Source organism: Molossus molossus, unplaced genomic scaffold, assembly GCF_014108415.1.
Source record: "Molossus molossus isolate mMolMol1 unplaced genomic scaffold, mMolMol1.p scaffold_m16_p_10, whole genome shotgun sequence".
NCBI lineage: Eukaryota > Metazoa > Chordata > Mammalia > Chiroptera > Molossidae > Molossus > Molossus molossus.
The window spans coordinates 28,212,950-28,228,240 of NW_023425345.1; the positions used below are offsets into that span (position 1 = coordinate 28,212,950).

General features: G+C 39.7%; 1 protein-coding gene and 1 non-coding gene across 5 annotated transcripts in view; one reads left to right on the forward strand and one right to left on the reverse strand.

The window, feature by feature from the left end:
* Positions 1 to 12,684, forward strand: part of DERA (deoxyribose-phosphate aldolase) — a 117,871-nt gene extending 105,187 nt beyond the window's left edge. For all 4 annotated transcript variants that reach the window (XM_036252865.1, XM_036252866.1, XM_036252864.1 and 1 more), the window contains 3 exons: positions 8,029 to 8,141; positions 12,099 to 12,248; positions 12,543 to 12,684. In XM_036252865.1, the coding sequence (XP_036108758.1) occupies positions 8,029 to 8,141; positions 12,099 to 12,248; positions 12,543 to 12,599 (320 nt within the window). In that variant the 3' untranslated portion in view covers positions 12,600 to 12,684. The remainder of the gene's footprint in view (positions 1 to 8,028; positions 8,142 to 12,098; positions 12,249 to 12,542) is intronic.
* LOC118624802 lies at positions 9,935 to 10,038 on the reverse strand. Its single transcript, XR_004958471.1, has one exon. It is a non-coding gene; the product is annotated as a U6 spliceosomal RNA (small nuclear RNA).
* Positions 12,685 to 15,291: the final 2,607 nt, after the last annotated feature.

The following is a 15,291-nucleotide window of genomic DNA, read 5'->3' on the forward strand; positions in this document are numbered from 1 at the left end:
GAGCGTCAACCTGCAGTCTAATGAGTTGTGGGTTCGATTCTGGCCAAGGCCACGTACTCCAGTTGTGGTTTTTCCCTGGCCCCAGTCAGGATTGTGTGGGAAGCAACCACTTGATGTTTCTCTCTCTCTCCCTTCCACTCTATCTGAAGATAAATAGAAAAATGTCATCCAGTGAGGATTAACAAAACAAAACAAAACAAAAAAACCCCACTGTATAAATATATTTATTGAATTCTGTAATTCTGAGTGTTTTAAATGTAAGCAAGTGGTATGTATCATTTTGAGTTTACTTTTTTCCACTTAGGGTTTTGAGATCTATTTGATTCATTTTTAGCTATTACTTATAGTTTTCCATTATGTATTTTATTTCTCCCTTGCTTTGTCTGAGGATACTGGGTTGTTAGCAGTTTTATGTTATTACTGTTTTTTGTTTGTTTTTATTACATGACCAGTTCTTTGAGGGTGGTAATTCTGAGCCCTTGTATGTCTGGAAATGTTCTTTTGTTTTCTTGGTTGATTGATATTTTTGTTCACAATCATTTTTCCTCGGTTTGGAACATCTTGTTTTGTTTTTGCCTAATGAGATCTGATATCTGTTGGATCTCTGCCTTACATAACCTGTTTTATCGTTTTAGAAGGTTTAGGAAGTTTTCTCTTTACTTCTGGTGTTCTGAAATTTCACCTGTTTGTGTTTTTCAATATTTTTCAGTCTTTGCCAATCTAGACACAGAATTTATTTCTTTGAGCATTCTTCCTCCTCCTCTTTTCTGATGGAATTCCTATTTATAAATTTGTTGATATTCTAGTGCTATCCTCCATGTCTCAACAATTTTCACACATATTCTCCCTCTCTGCTGTTTTGCCCGGTGTTGCAGAATACCTTGGCTTGATCTTTCAGCTCCCTGATTTTTTGTCTTTGTCTGGTCAGTTCCCTAGGTTAGTTCTTCCAAGTTTTTGAGGTTTTTTTTCAACAGCTTTATTGAAGTACAATTGACATACAGACATACAGTCTTTTTTTTTCCTCACCCGAGGACATTTTTTTTTTTTTTGCATTTATCTTCATATAGAACAGGAGGGAGAGAGGGAAGAAGAGAGAGAGAGAAACATCGATGTGAGAGAGACACATCGACTGGTTGCCACCCACACAACCCCATCTGGGGCCAGGGACAAACTGCAACTGAAGTATATGCCCTTAGCGGGAACCGAACCCAGGATTCTCTGGTCCGCGGGCCGATGCTCTAACCACTGAGCAAAACCGTCCAGGGCCAGACATACAGTCTTTATTTAAAGTGTACAACTTGAGTTTTGATGTGCACTCATATATGCACATACATACACTGTACTCATGAAACTATAACTCTAATCAAGATAATGAACATTGTCCAGTCAGTGTGGCTCAGTGGTTGAGCATCAGTCCATACACCAAGAGAACAATTGAACTGGATATGTGCCCAGTTCAATTCCCAGTCAGGGCACATGTCCAGGTTGTGGGCCCTATCCCCGGTGCGGGGCATGCAGGAAGCAGCCAATCGATGTTTCTATCTCTCCCTCTCCCTTTCTTTCTCTAAAATCAATAAAGAAAAGTGGAAAAAATTTAATTAATAAAACATTGCTCTCTCTTTTTCTCTCTCCTTTCCCTCCCTCCCACTCCGTCAATAAATAAAAATAAATAAAGCATCAAAAAGTAAATAAATAAAAGTAAAGGAGCTCAGACCTACCAAAACTGGGGGAATTTGTGGCCAGCAGATCTGCTCTGTAAGAAATGTTAAAAGAAATGTTAGGGAGTAGGATAATGATACAGATCAGGAACTCTAATCTATATTAAAAAGGGAAGATGTCAGAGAAAGAATAAAAATAATTTTTCTCTTTCAATTGATCTAAAAGATAACTTTTAAGTAATAATAATAGCAATGTATTGGGTGACTATACCAAATAGATAAGTGAAATGAATGATAGCAATGTTATTAGGGATAGAGGGAAGGAATTAGGAATACTTTGTTAAAAGGTACCTGAAGTACCTGTATGCTGGTATCGTTTTAGATGAAGGTAGACTTAGATTGTTTTGTTATGTTTTTTTATCCTCACCTGAGGACATTATTTTTTGTTTTTTGTTCAGATAGAGTGGGAGGGAGAGAGAGGAAGAGAGAGAGAGAAACATCAATGTGAAAGGGACACATCGAGTGGTTGCCACCCGCATGACCCAACGAGGGCCTGGGACAAACTGCAACTGAGGTACATGCCCTTAGTGGGAACTGAACCTGGGTCTCTCTGGACCGCAGGCCGACGCTCTAACTGCTGAGTCAAACCGGCCAGGGTTAGACTTAGATTGTTAAACATGTATATTGGAAACTCTAGAGCAGCCAATAAAAAAAGATGTACAAAAGAAATTTAATTGATATGCTAAGAGGACATAAAATGGGATTATATAAATGTTTAATTAAAGCCAGAGAAGGCAGAAAAAGAGGTGTAAAATTTAATAAAGAAAAAACACAACAAATCTAAAAGTTATAAATATTATAGATATTAATTCAACTAAATTAATAATAACTTTAAATGATAATGGTCTAAATATAGCAATTTAAAAAAGGTTGTCAAAAAAGAAGACTCTACAATGCAAAAACATTGCTTAGAGAGAAATTTATCACATTAGATGTATATATTAGAAAACAGGAATGGTCTAAAATCAATAATCTCAGCTTCTACCTTAAGAAAATAAAGAAAGAACAACAATTCAAGCCTAAGGCAAGCAGAACAGAAGAAATAAAAAAAAATTAGAGCAGAAATCAATGAGATTAAAAACAAAGCAACAGAGAAAATGAAAAAAAAAAAAAACCTAAAAGCTGTTTCTTTCTTTAAAAATCAATAAAATTGATAAACCTCTAGACAGACTAACCAAGAATAAAAGACATAAATTAATATCATAAATGAAAGACGGGGATCATTACTATTCCTATGAACATTAGACCAATAATAAAATACTGTATGCCCACAATTTGATAACTTAGATTAAACAGATAAATTCCTTGAAAGATACAAACAATCAAAACTCATACAAGAAGAAAAGGTCTGAATAGGCCTATAACCATTGAAGAAATTATTTAAATTTATTTGATAATAATTTCATAAATTATTAAATAAAAATAATTATAACCTTACAAAAATGCAATTCAGCTCTAGATGATTTCACTGATGAATTCTACCAAACATTTAGGGAAGAAATATCAGTTCTCTGTAGTCTCTTCCAGAAAATAACCAAAAGACTGTGAGACCACAATTACCCTAATACCAAATCCAGATAAAGACATTGCAAGAAAGGGAAACAATAGATCAATATCACTCGTGAACATAGACGTAAATACCTTCAACAATGTATTAGCAAAATGAGGCCAACGATGTATAAAAATAATTATATACCACAACCAAGTGGGATTTACTTTATAGAGATTCAAGGCTGGTTCAATGTAATGTAATCCACCATGTCAATAACCTAAGGGAAAAAAATGTTCATCTAACATACTTATGAGAAACTGGATGCTTTTCCCCTAACTTCCCCTTAAGAACAAGGAACAAGTTTCTCTCTCACAACTTATATTTAGTTTAATATAGATATAGATAGTTACATATGGAATTATTGACTGATATGTATACATAAAAATGGGTTAGTATACACACATAGATTTCCTTGCTTAGTCAGCTGAGAGGGCCTAAAAGCATGACTCCTACAGTAGCAATGAGTACACCTAGCACCAAGATCTTGGTTTCTAATACCATTCTCCCCTAAAAGGAGCCAGGGCTCTTTGGAGAAATGACTTATTTCAGGACTGGGGCAGAAAACATGCAAGGAGAGCCTGGAGCATTTGTTAGTAACAGAAAGTGCTTGAAAAACAAAAAATGCACATGGTGGGGCGGGGGTGGGGTGGCGTGCTAGTGGAAAGGAATCCAGGAAGCAACTGAAAGAGCTCCAGTGGCCAAAGCTAGAACCATCTGAACAACAAAAATAGTAATTCTGGCTTATAAACCCAAGTATAAAATAAATATTCTTTGAGTCTGTATTGATGTAAATAAATGATTGTGAGTGAGTGAAAAAACAAATCTCCCATGCAGAAAATTCCAAAAAAATTCTCCCCTAAAGGCGGTGGATTGTAAATCCCTATTTGTTAAGTGTGGGACACATATAAGTGTGGGACTTCTTCCCAAAGAGTACAATATTGAAAATGGGAAAAGGGGCAGCTTTACAGTGCAGAAACCTGGCAAATGCTACCTCCACCAGGTGCTCAAGGTCAACATCAACCCGTAGTAAGTCATGTTGATAGTGACATGGTGAAAATGGTGTGTTACTTCAATGGTGTTCCTCCAGAGAAACCCATAACCCCAGTGCAGTCATGAGAAAAACATCAGACAAGTCCCAGCAGAGGGAAATTTTACAAAGCACCTAACTAGTACGCCTCAAAATTGTTAAGGTCATCACAATAAGGACAGTCTAAGAAACTGTCACATCCAAGAGGAGCCTGTGGAGACATGACAAATGTAGTATAGTATCCTGAATAAGATTGGATTCTGAGTAAAACTGAAGAAATCTCAACTATGGATTTTGGTTAATAATAATATAATATTGATTTATTAATTGTAACAAATGTACCATACCAATATACGTTGTGAATAATGGGGGAAACTGGGTATGAGATCTATGGATACTCTCTATTATCTTCACAATATTTCTGTAGATCTACATCTGTTCTAAAATTAAAAGTTTATTTAAAAGTAAATAAATAAAACAATATTATCTTCTGAGCCACCTGCCCAGCTTTGATAATGGGCCTGGAATGAAACCCCAAACTGTCTTTCTTTCCCCATTAGTCATTTAAAAGTGGAAAATAGTTTGCTTTTTCTTGGTAGTTGTGGCCAGTCATTCATCCATGCATCCATCTAAAATTTATGAGCTTCTTATGTGTGTCATACTCCAGGGACAGGCACTAGAAAGATTAGCATTTGCCCTCAGATGTGCTTATAATACAGTCAAAAAAGGGGGACAGATAGACAAACAATTTGCAGGATACTATCACTACTCCTGTTTCTACCGTGGTAGGTGTTCTGCTCTGCTCCTCCTAGAAGGAAGGAGAGCCTCCTTATCCTGCCTCCAAACTCTGCCCAGGGTGGTTGTCTCTTGGTTAACTTTAGATGGTATGCTTTTTAAATGACCATCTTTTTTAGACCTCCAAATGTGGTCTCTGTCTTTTATATCAATAACCTTATTTCTAAGATGCTTAAAAGACTCCAGATGATAATCTAGTGTTATATCTAAAAGCCTTCCAGTCAATCCAAACACAGTGTCACACATACTAGAAAACACATCCTGGTCTCATTGTGGATTCTTTTGGGATGTTCCCCTCACCTTCTTACATCTATTTGGAGGCTTTAGTCTGTTCTTTTTGCTTGTCTTCTGATGTTGTAGGAGCCAGGTTCTGTAGTCAGTCAGTCGTTCATTTATTAGTCAGCTCAGCACATGCCCACTTCAGGGCTTTTGCACTTGCTCTTTCCCTGCTTATGAGGCTCTTTTCACAGAATCCCCGTATTCACCTCTGAATTTCACTTCTCAGAGATGCCTTTATGAGGACTCTATTTAAGTATACCTGTCTCCCCCCAAATCTGTCATTCTCATAACTTTGCTTATTTATTTTATAGTGTTTATCTCCACCTGGCCTTTGTTATATATTTGTTTGTTTATTGTCTTTCTCTTCTAGAAATTAACAGAAGGGCAGGAACTTTGTCTATTTTGTTTCGTGGTTTATTCCTAGCATCTAGAACATAGTAAGCATGTAGTAAATATTTGTTGAATGAATGCATGCATGACAATTATGTCTCCATTTCTCCTGAATGGACCAACCTACAAACCCAAAGAAAAAAGGCTTCCAGTGACCTGTTCTGATATGTCATAATTCCTGTGGTATCTCTACAGACTGCAACCCTACCCAGGCCTTCTCTCCATTCCTGTTTTTATAAGACTTGACAGTTTTCAGAGTACTTTCACATAGATTGTCTCTTTTGATTCCTTGAATAACACTATGAAGCCAGTAAGAATTTTCAGCTCCATTTTACAAATGAGAGAGATTAAGAGATTGAATGTACAAGGTGAATTCCAGAGCTAGAGTTTGCAACCAGACCTGCTGACGTCTAGCGCGTCCAGTGATTACCCAGGATTATGTTTCATTCCACTTGCACGTAGAATGTATATGGTGTTGAGAGCGAGGGTTTGGATGACTGTTTTTATATTTTTCTCGGTGCTTTACACACAGTGCACTTACTAAAGGTGTATCAATTTGAACCTTTCAACCCACCAATTAATTGTGGATACATCTTTTTCCATTGAAACTAGAGGAGAAAGTTTTGGCCACTTTTCCCCTCCACTTCCAACAACCAGTTCTTTGGTAGACCTTGAGAGAATCTCAGAGGTTTGCCTTTCCTATGGATCCAGAGAGTCAGTGGGCTGGGGCCGTAAGTTTGCACAGGAATCATCTAAGAACCTTGCTGATATTCAGATTCAGATTCAGTTGGTCTGTGTAGGGCCTGAGAAGACTGCATTTTTAACAATCTCCCTGGAGGTACCCGTGCTGCTGATCTGTGGTTCACAGTTTGAGTATTTTGGGAATAGGTAACCACGTGAAAGACCGCATTTCTTTTTGGCTATCTGACTGTGACCTAGGTAAGTTTCTTGGAGACACTGTAGCATATTGTGTCAGCTATGTTACTTTGGTTAAATTTCTACCTCCTCTGCTTACTACGCAACCTCAAGCAAGTTATTTAACCTTTTGTGCCTCAATTTCCTCTTTAAAAATGGGGATCATGTGCCCTGCCCATGTGGCTCAGTGGATTAAGCGTTGTCCCATGGACTGAGGGGTCCCTGTTCGATTCCCAGTCAGGGCATATGCCCAGGTTTCAGGTTCAGTCCCCAGTGGGGGGCGTGCAGGAAACAGCCAATCAATGTTTCTCTCTCACGTCGATGTTTCTATCTCTCTCCCTTCCTCTCTCTCTAAAAACAATAAAATAAAAATGGAGGTCACTTGAGTGCTTCACTTACACAGCTGTCGTGAGACTGACTGGGTCGGCGCTTTCAGCGAACCGAGAGGAGTGCATCTTGACTGCTGTTATCCTTGCTGTGTCTCCTTGTGTTGTTCTGTTAAAACACATCAACAGATAGAAGATATATTTGAGAGCGAGGAAGTCATTTAAAATATTTGCAAGTTAGGAACTAGCAGGGTGTCTTCTGTGAAATCCTAATCTGATCAGAAGACAGTACATGTTAACAAACAACACGGTGGACATCAGCTAATGGTGATTTGTCTTGCGTTGGACGCGTACTTTCTACCACGAGTGAGGAAGAGAGGGAAATGAGTTGGCACTCCAGTTCTTTTTTTTTTTTTTTTTTTTTTTTTTTTTTTTTTTTTATCCTCACCCGAGGACATTTTTCCATTTTTTGTTCAGATAGAGTGGGAGAGAGAGAGAGAGAGAAACATCGACGTGAAGGGACACATCGAGTGGCTGCCACCGCACGACCAACCAGGGCCGGGGACAAACTGCAACCGAAGTACGTGCCCTTAGCGGGAACCGAACCCGGGTCTCTCCGGACCGCAGGCCGATGCTCTAACCGCTGGGCCAAACCGGCCCGGGCGGCACTCCAGTTCTGTAGTAAAGTGTTACATGATGTTAAGCACGGGGAATAAAATTGTTCCACTCATCTCAGTTATGCATTAAATAAACCAACTTGATTTTAATTGGTGATGTGGAAATATAGAGGCAAGAGCCCCAGGGGTGTGTGGGAATCCATTTGGTGCTTAATTTAATTCATTTTATAATAAGGAGAAGAAAAAGTATGGAAAGAATTATTTTAAAGAGATAATTTTTTTTTAGTCTTTCCACTAATTCATGTGTTCCTCAGGAAAAAAATGTACACAACTCATTTCTTCCACTGACTCAAAAGTGTAAAAAATAAGTTTTAAGATTAACATACAGTGTTTCTTCCTTTTGTTTTAGGATCGGATTTCATTAAGACTTCTACTGGAAAAGAAACAGTAAATGCCACCTTCCCGGTAGCTATAGTAATGCTACGGGCCATTAGAGATTACTTCTGGAAAACTGGAAACAAGGTACGTTATCAGCAAATCCTCCTTCAGAGTAAAGATAATGTTATTTATAACACTAGTTACAGCCACGATAACTGTCTTCATATGCAGAAGGTGTGAATGTGTTGCCCTTATTAAGATAAATGTTTAATTTACTTTTCATTACAAAAGAACACATTCATGGAGCAAAATGTGTGATGAGCACAAAGTGAGTGTGAGTGTGGGAGTAAGTGTGTGTGATCAAGATGTAAACTTACTTTGTGTCCTTTTCTTAACCGAAGACAATTTTATCACTGACAAGAAATTCCTAAATGGATTCTTTAACGAACTAATTCTGCTGCAACACAGAGGCTTCCTGGTAAGGCGTTGGCCAGCAAAAACAGGTTAATGCAGAAATTAAACTTCCTTGAGGAATGGAAAGAATTGCAGAGTAACATTTATTGAATGATAAGCTGTGGTGGTGATATGAAAAGTATGCAATATAATGGGAAATAATCTTTTCCTGTCATTATTGAAGGACACACATAAATTGGTTTTTCTGTTGGGAAACCCCCGGTCCAGAAAAACTTATTACTTTTAATAATATGAGGTGAAGAGAAAATTCTTGAGGAGATGAACTTATTAAACAAAATAATGAAATGCTGTGAAACAGCAGGGGAAAGGTAGCTAGACGTTATATAGCTCTTGAATTAAATATCCATTTTTGCGTTTTATGACTGTTAGATGTGCTCTTTGGAAGACTGTTAAGCTGAGGAGGGTATATGCTGGCTTTTGTCAGCTTTTCGAAAATAATACATATTTTTTTGAAACATGAAGTTAAAAGGGAAAATGCGTATGAGGTGTTTTTTAAAATGAGTTTGCATTTTCCTTTTTACTTTAAGTTGCTTGTTTAGTTGCAAATTATCTCAAAGGATTTTTTTTTTACATCATTGGAGAGAAAGGTGATTTTTTTTTAAAATGAGACTTTTCCTTCCTCAGAAGACATCTTTTAAAACCAATCTCTTGATTTCTGCAGAGTAGAACCCCCCTAAAAGATCTTTCATCCTTTGCCAACTGGATGTGATGACTTTATATATGATTGTAGCTTTCATTTATTTTGGAATCGGAGACCTTTTTTTTTTAATTTTATTTATTTTTTATTGATTTTAGAGAGAGAGGAAGGGAGAGGGGGAGAGAGATAGAAACATCGATGAGAGAGAACATTGATTGGCCACCTCCTGCATGCCCCCCACTGGAGATCAGGCCCACAACCTGGGCATGTGCCCTGACCAGGAATCGAACTGGAGACCTTTCAGTGTATGGGTCAGTGCTCAACCACTGAGCCACACCAGCCGGGCAGAATCGGAGACCTTTTTGAGAGTGTGCTAGGTCTGAGAGGAAACAAACTCCTTCCAGAATTTTCTCCTTCAGAATAACTTCATATCTTAAAAATGTACAGATAGGTTAAGTACCTATTGTAACCACAATATGAAAGTTGACCCAACTTGAATAACCTCTATTTGATAGCCTTTCTACAGTGATCCAAATTTTCAAAAAAATTAGGCAAAGCTGTGTGAGAGAAATCTCTCTTTGCTCCGCCGCCCCCCAGTTAAGTAAGTGGGCCCACCACTTACTAGACCAGCACTTCTCGTTCACGGCCCAGGAACATCCGAATCGGTGGGAAGCTTCTTCCTTGTAGGGTCCTGGGCCCTCCTGCCTGCAGTTCTGTAGCAGGGGCAGTCCTCGGGCGTGTCCACATTTCAGAAGCTCCACAGTTGGAATGAAAACTCTCCATTGGGAACGCAATCCTGTTTTTATTTATTAGTTTAATTTTTTAAAAAAATATGGAACGCTTCACGATTTGCGTGTCATCCTGCGCAGGGGCCATCTAATCTTCTCTGTATCGTTCCAGTTTTAGTCTATGTGCTGCCAAAGCGAGCACGCAGGCCTGTTTCAGTCTCAACAATCATCCATTGAGTCATGAACATGTACCATGTTAACCTACGTCTATGTCAGGGACACAAAAATGAACACGTCTCTCCCCGGGAGATCCCTTAGACAACAAGCAAAGAATTTCAGTAAATGTTTTGAATGCTCTGTGTTCTAGACCAGAGTAACAAGCGAGGGACATTTTGCTGCCTTTCAACACTTTCTTTTTGAATTGTGTTGACCCTTTCCTCAGCTAGTAAACAAAGTTTGCCCCAGTTTCACCAAGATACCGAGAGGCACAAGTCAAATTGTGTTTATTTCCATCACATGTATTTCACACAGTGAAGCGTTGTCTGTGTAGCTCGCAAACCACGTGCCTCCTTTCAGGTTGACAAGTTGCCTGGGTAGCGCGTAGGCTTTAAAGTTTCTACATCATTGATGTAAGGGGTGTTTTAAAATGTGATCAGCTGCCTTCCAGACCATGATTAGCACCACTCCTGAGAAGCAGAGGTTTAATATTTTATAACTGATTTCATTGCAGATTTATGTTTTCCATATTCTCTGCCTTGAAAAAAAGTACAGACTTAGGCTAGAACCTGCCTTTGGAAGCATTGCCGAACAGACTTGCTGACACAACTGAATTATATAGAAAAATCTATGATGCGGCGCTGCCTAATTGATAGAAGTGCCCCTGTGATTAACATGTATGCTAGTGTCAGCTAATTGATTTCTTTTGGCCTCTTACCAGTAAATAACCTCATCCCACTTATCTGCCCCCCTCTCGCCAGCTCCCCTCACTCTTACAGTCACTTGGGTTCCAGAGCAATAGGCATATTGGGGTTAGATGTGGTTAGATGTGGTTAGATTCTCCACACAGCTGCTGCTTCACCGTGTGTCGTTGCGTGATTGAGGCAGGGGAACCAGCTGGGGGACCTTTACTGCTCTTCCTCGTGAGAACAGATGGGGGTCTAAAACAGTGAAAGTGAGAGTAGACAGGTAAGTGTGCACAGGCATAGAGCAGTGAAGAGTTAGGATTGGTAGGGCTTGGCTAGGGATCGATTGGGTGTGGTGAAGAAATGGTGGAGCCCAGGTTAGCTATAGGTTCCTAGCTTAGGCTGATAATGGGGCAATTGATTATTGTCTCCCTTCTCTAGTTTTCTGTTAGCAGTCACCCCTGCTGGTGCTGCCGATGAAACCAACAGCTCTGAGTGGTCGTGTGTGAGCTTTAGTGCTTGGGCCATGGGGTGTTTCCTTGGTTGCTCCCATCCGTAGTCTCTTCCCTACTGCATAGTCAAGTTCTTGAGACAAGGGAATCCAGAGAAGTAGGCTTTACTGTGTGTGGAACACATTTATCCTTTCTAATGGACTCAGGGCCGCCTTTTGTAAACATCAGTTATTGGCTGAATTGTGCTGTTTTATGGTCACCTGCAAAAACTACTGAAGCGTGAAGGGCCCCTACACTGTGTTTTTCTACTGTGCTTAGTTAACCCGTCTGGCTGCGCTGTATACAATTCTGTCTACTTACAGCTTAGGGGAGGAAAGTCCTGCAGTTAAGCTCATTAAAACAACTGTCAACTCTCCTTGCTGATTGCTGCCAGTTTGGTTAGTGTGACCTCGCTGGTTTGCGCCTCTTGGTTTAAATACACGTATGTATCTTTTGCACCCCGAGAAGGGCTGAAAGGTGTCTATCCAGGCTTACTTGTAGAAATGTAGAATGAATGGGCTTCCGTGATCTATTTTTCTATTTTTGACATTTTTGTGTTTATCCCAGGTTCACAGCTCTCATCTAGATGGTTGGGGTTTATGACTTTCCAATAAGTGAAATGTTAATGAGGGCTATTAACTCTCATTAGTGTCTCCTCAGAAGCAGTGACATTCTTATCATTAGTCTTGGAAACGTCATTTTGTAGTGTGAGTGGGCGTGAGTCGGTGATCCGAGCCCTTTTGCTGGGTGAACTGAAACAGACTAAGGAAAGAGAGCGAGAGGAACGGGACCTGTGTTAACGCAGTACCATTTTTAGAGAGGACTCCTGTAACCGGGCACCTTGTCGTCTTCCCCGCCTTCCCTTGCAGGTAGGCTTCAAGCCAGCAGGAGGCATCCGCAGTGCGAAGGATTCCCTGGCCTGGCTCTCTCTCGTCAAGGAGGAGCTGGGAGACGAGTGGCTGACGCCGGGCCTCTTTCGGATAGGCGCCAGCACGCTGCTCTCGGACATCGAGAGGCAGGTAATAACCCGCTGTCCTCCAACAAACCCACAGGTGTTTTGGAGAAAGAAATGAAGTCACCTCTAGGGCTGTGTGATCTAGAGATGCAGACTCATCTGACTTACGTCCTCCCACCCAAACCTCTGCCTTCTTCCGAGCAAACCTGCCCCTGAAGTAGGTGGGATGGAGATGTCGCTGAAGTGCATAGGAATGGGGCTTTATAATGAAGTGTTAATTATTATATAAAGTATAATTATGCATTCGTTTGTGTGATACTATAATAATGACTAATTAACGAAACTGCTTTCCCCACAGATTTATCATCACGTGACTGGGAGATATGCAGCTTATCACGACCTTCCGATGTGTTAAATCCACAACGAATTCCAGAAGAGTTTTACAACGTTTAAAAATCATTTTTCTACATGATTACCGAAATTTATTAATAAATGGCAGAATAGGTAACTGACTCTTTTTCCTTAAAATTTCCATTGAATTTAATTCAAAGAATGAAAGAAAAATACCAACCAATCCACACATGCTCCTATTCCAGGCCTATCTGAAATGCTCTTAATTACGAGTTCTGCACTGTTCGTTTTGTGAGGGTTTTCTCTTAAAAACCCTGAGTACAATGTTAATGATAACTTTGACAAAATTAAATTCCAAGGGAAAAGAAAAAGGGTTAAACTGCCCAAGACACGTGCTCTAGCTAAAGAAACGACAGTGTCCCTGACCTGCTGCTGGCCTCTGGCGACTTTGGGGGCCACGACTCGGCGCTAATTTCCTGCGGTGGAAACTCATCTTTAATTTTTTCCAGAGATATGCTCTTTTATTAATTGTTTTGTTAATGAAATGTCTGTCATTATTATATGCAACTATGGATATCGCTGAACTTTTTAAATAAAAACATCCCTGGAATTGTTTTTTAACTTGAAATTGTCACAGTACATACTGAAAAACGATTAATCCATGAAACATATAAAGAGCTTCTGTCAGGGACTTACTGAATCCTGAATCTCTCCGTTAGAGTCCTTGGGTACTTAGATAAAGCACCCCCAGCCCATTATTAATGAATACAACTTACGTTTACATTCTGAGACTTTTAAGATTTTCTGGTATAGCAGATAGGGGTAAAATAGCAGACACTGACATAGCTCTTAATAGGTGCTAAACTCTTTATATACAAATTTATCCAATCCTTGCTTAATCTCTATAACAGTTATATAAGTACATTAAGGTTTTAAATCTTTACAACAATGCATATTATAATCCTTTTATACAGATGAGGGACTGAGGCACAGAGAGCTCAAGTAACTAACAAAAGGTCACAGAGCTTAAACTTAGCAGTCAAGAACCAAGCCCAGCAGACAGTGTGTGCTTGGGTGTGTGCCTGTCCCTCAGCACACACAGGCACACAAACAGCTCCCTGTGAGCTTGTGGAACGGCAGCCTCCCCTGTAGTCTGCTGGCTCCTTGACCCGCTGACATCTCTCCCAACTTAACACCTCCACCTGTTTGCTTGCTAGTACCCTTACCACATTATAGAACTTGTTTTTTCTTTTCTTTTTGTATTTCAAATAATTTACTTTGATACTGTTAATTAGTATTTCTTTTTGATCCGAAGCTGCATGAGGAAACGGATTGCATTTCCAAATCGACATTTACTTAGTTCCTACTATAAAGCAGGTACTCTGGAGGGCACAGTGTGGAGATGCTGCAGGGCATTCGCTCTCTTTTCTTTTTTCATCACCGTTTATCCCCGCTAGGCCCCTATTTTTTCTTAAATGGTGATTTTTATGGAGTCTTTTCCTGCCTGAATAAATCTCCACCTACTCATTAATGAGACACCCTGGACCGGGAATCAGCTGTAGTTGCGTCTCTCACCTGCCGAATTCTGGCCCAGCCTCTTCCTCTTTCCGGCGCTGTGACCTTGGTCCAGTCAGTTCACGTCTCTGGACCTCAGCTTTTTTTCATCTGTAAAATAAAAGGATTGAGGCAGGTGATATCAAGGTGCTTTCGGCCCTAAAAATTTTAATACCCTAAGGATAATTATAACAAATCCAAGAAAGTGTTTTATGGCTATAAAGATAAAAAGTTTATTACAGCACTCGGAATTAGAATTTGCCCGTCAGGAGTCAGGCAAGTCTCTCAAAGCATCTCTAACTGTAAATGAAATGACTGAAGTAAGAACAGAAAGTAGTCCTGCTTTCTTCTGAGCAGAGAGCTGGCTTTCGGGTGTGGCCATTGGCTCTCAATGCCACCTCCACCTTCAGAACATGCTGGCCCAGGTGCCCACCAGCACAGTGGTCAGTCACCTTTGGAGAAGAAACTCTGCAAAAAATAATTACATTCTATCACCTTTGAAGCTATTCCAATTTCACAGGGGTTTCTGTTTTCCTCCCATTAAACCCAGCTGGTCATTTTGGTTGATCAAGTGAACAGGCATCATTATCTTCAATTCTAATTTATATGAGACATCCACAGAAATTGACCTCTGCGGACAATTACAGATTCACATAGGAAATTAAGACTGGTGAGTCCCTCAAACCTATTAGAGGCTGATGAGCATGCCCTGATCTAAAGGTAAATAATCTTGGATTTTGGGGGACATTTTATTCCAAGGACTATTGGCCTCTTCATCAGGAATGTCTGCACTTTACCTGCCTCTTGAAATCAAATATAGAGGACTTTAAAAGGAAGACCTCAGTTCATGTTGATTGCTATGAAAACATAAGAGGAAGAGGTCATATCTGAGGTGACTGATTTACTGCAAGCAGATTTCTCTACTTGAGAACACAGGAGGCAGATACTTTATACAATCAGAAAATGAGTTTTGCTCTGTTGTGCTGAAAGCTAAGTTCATAAAGGCAACCTGCCCCCAAATTGTCACAATTGTTCAACAAAGCATATTAGGTTTTAAAGTTCTTTTAAAACAACCAATCATAAAGTTTAGGGACTTAAAGTGACTTTAGGGAATAGCTCATTCTCCCCATCATATTTTTACATGAGAAGAGAAACTCAAAGTGGGAAGTCACTTGTGCAAGGTCCCATAAAAAGAGCTGAGT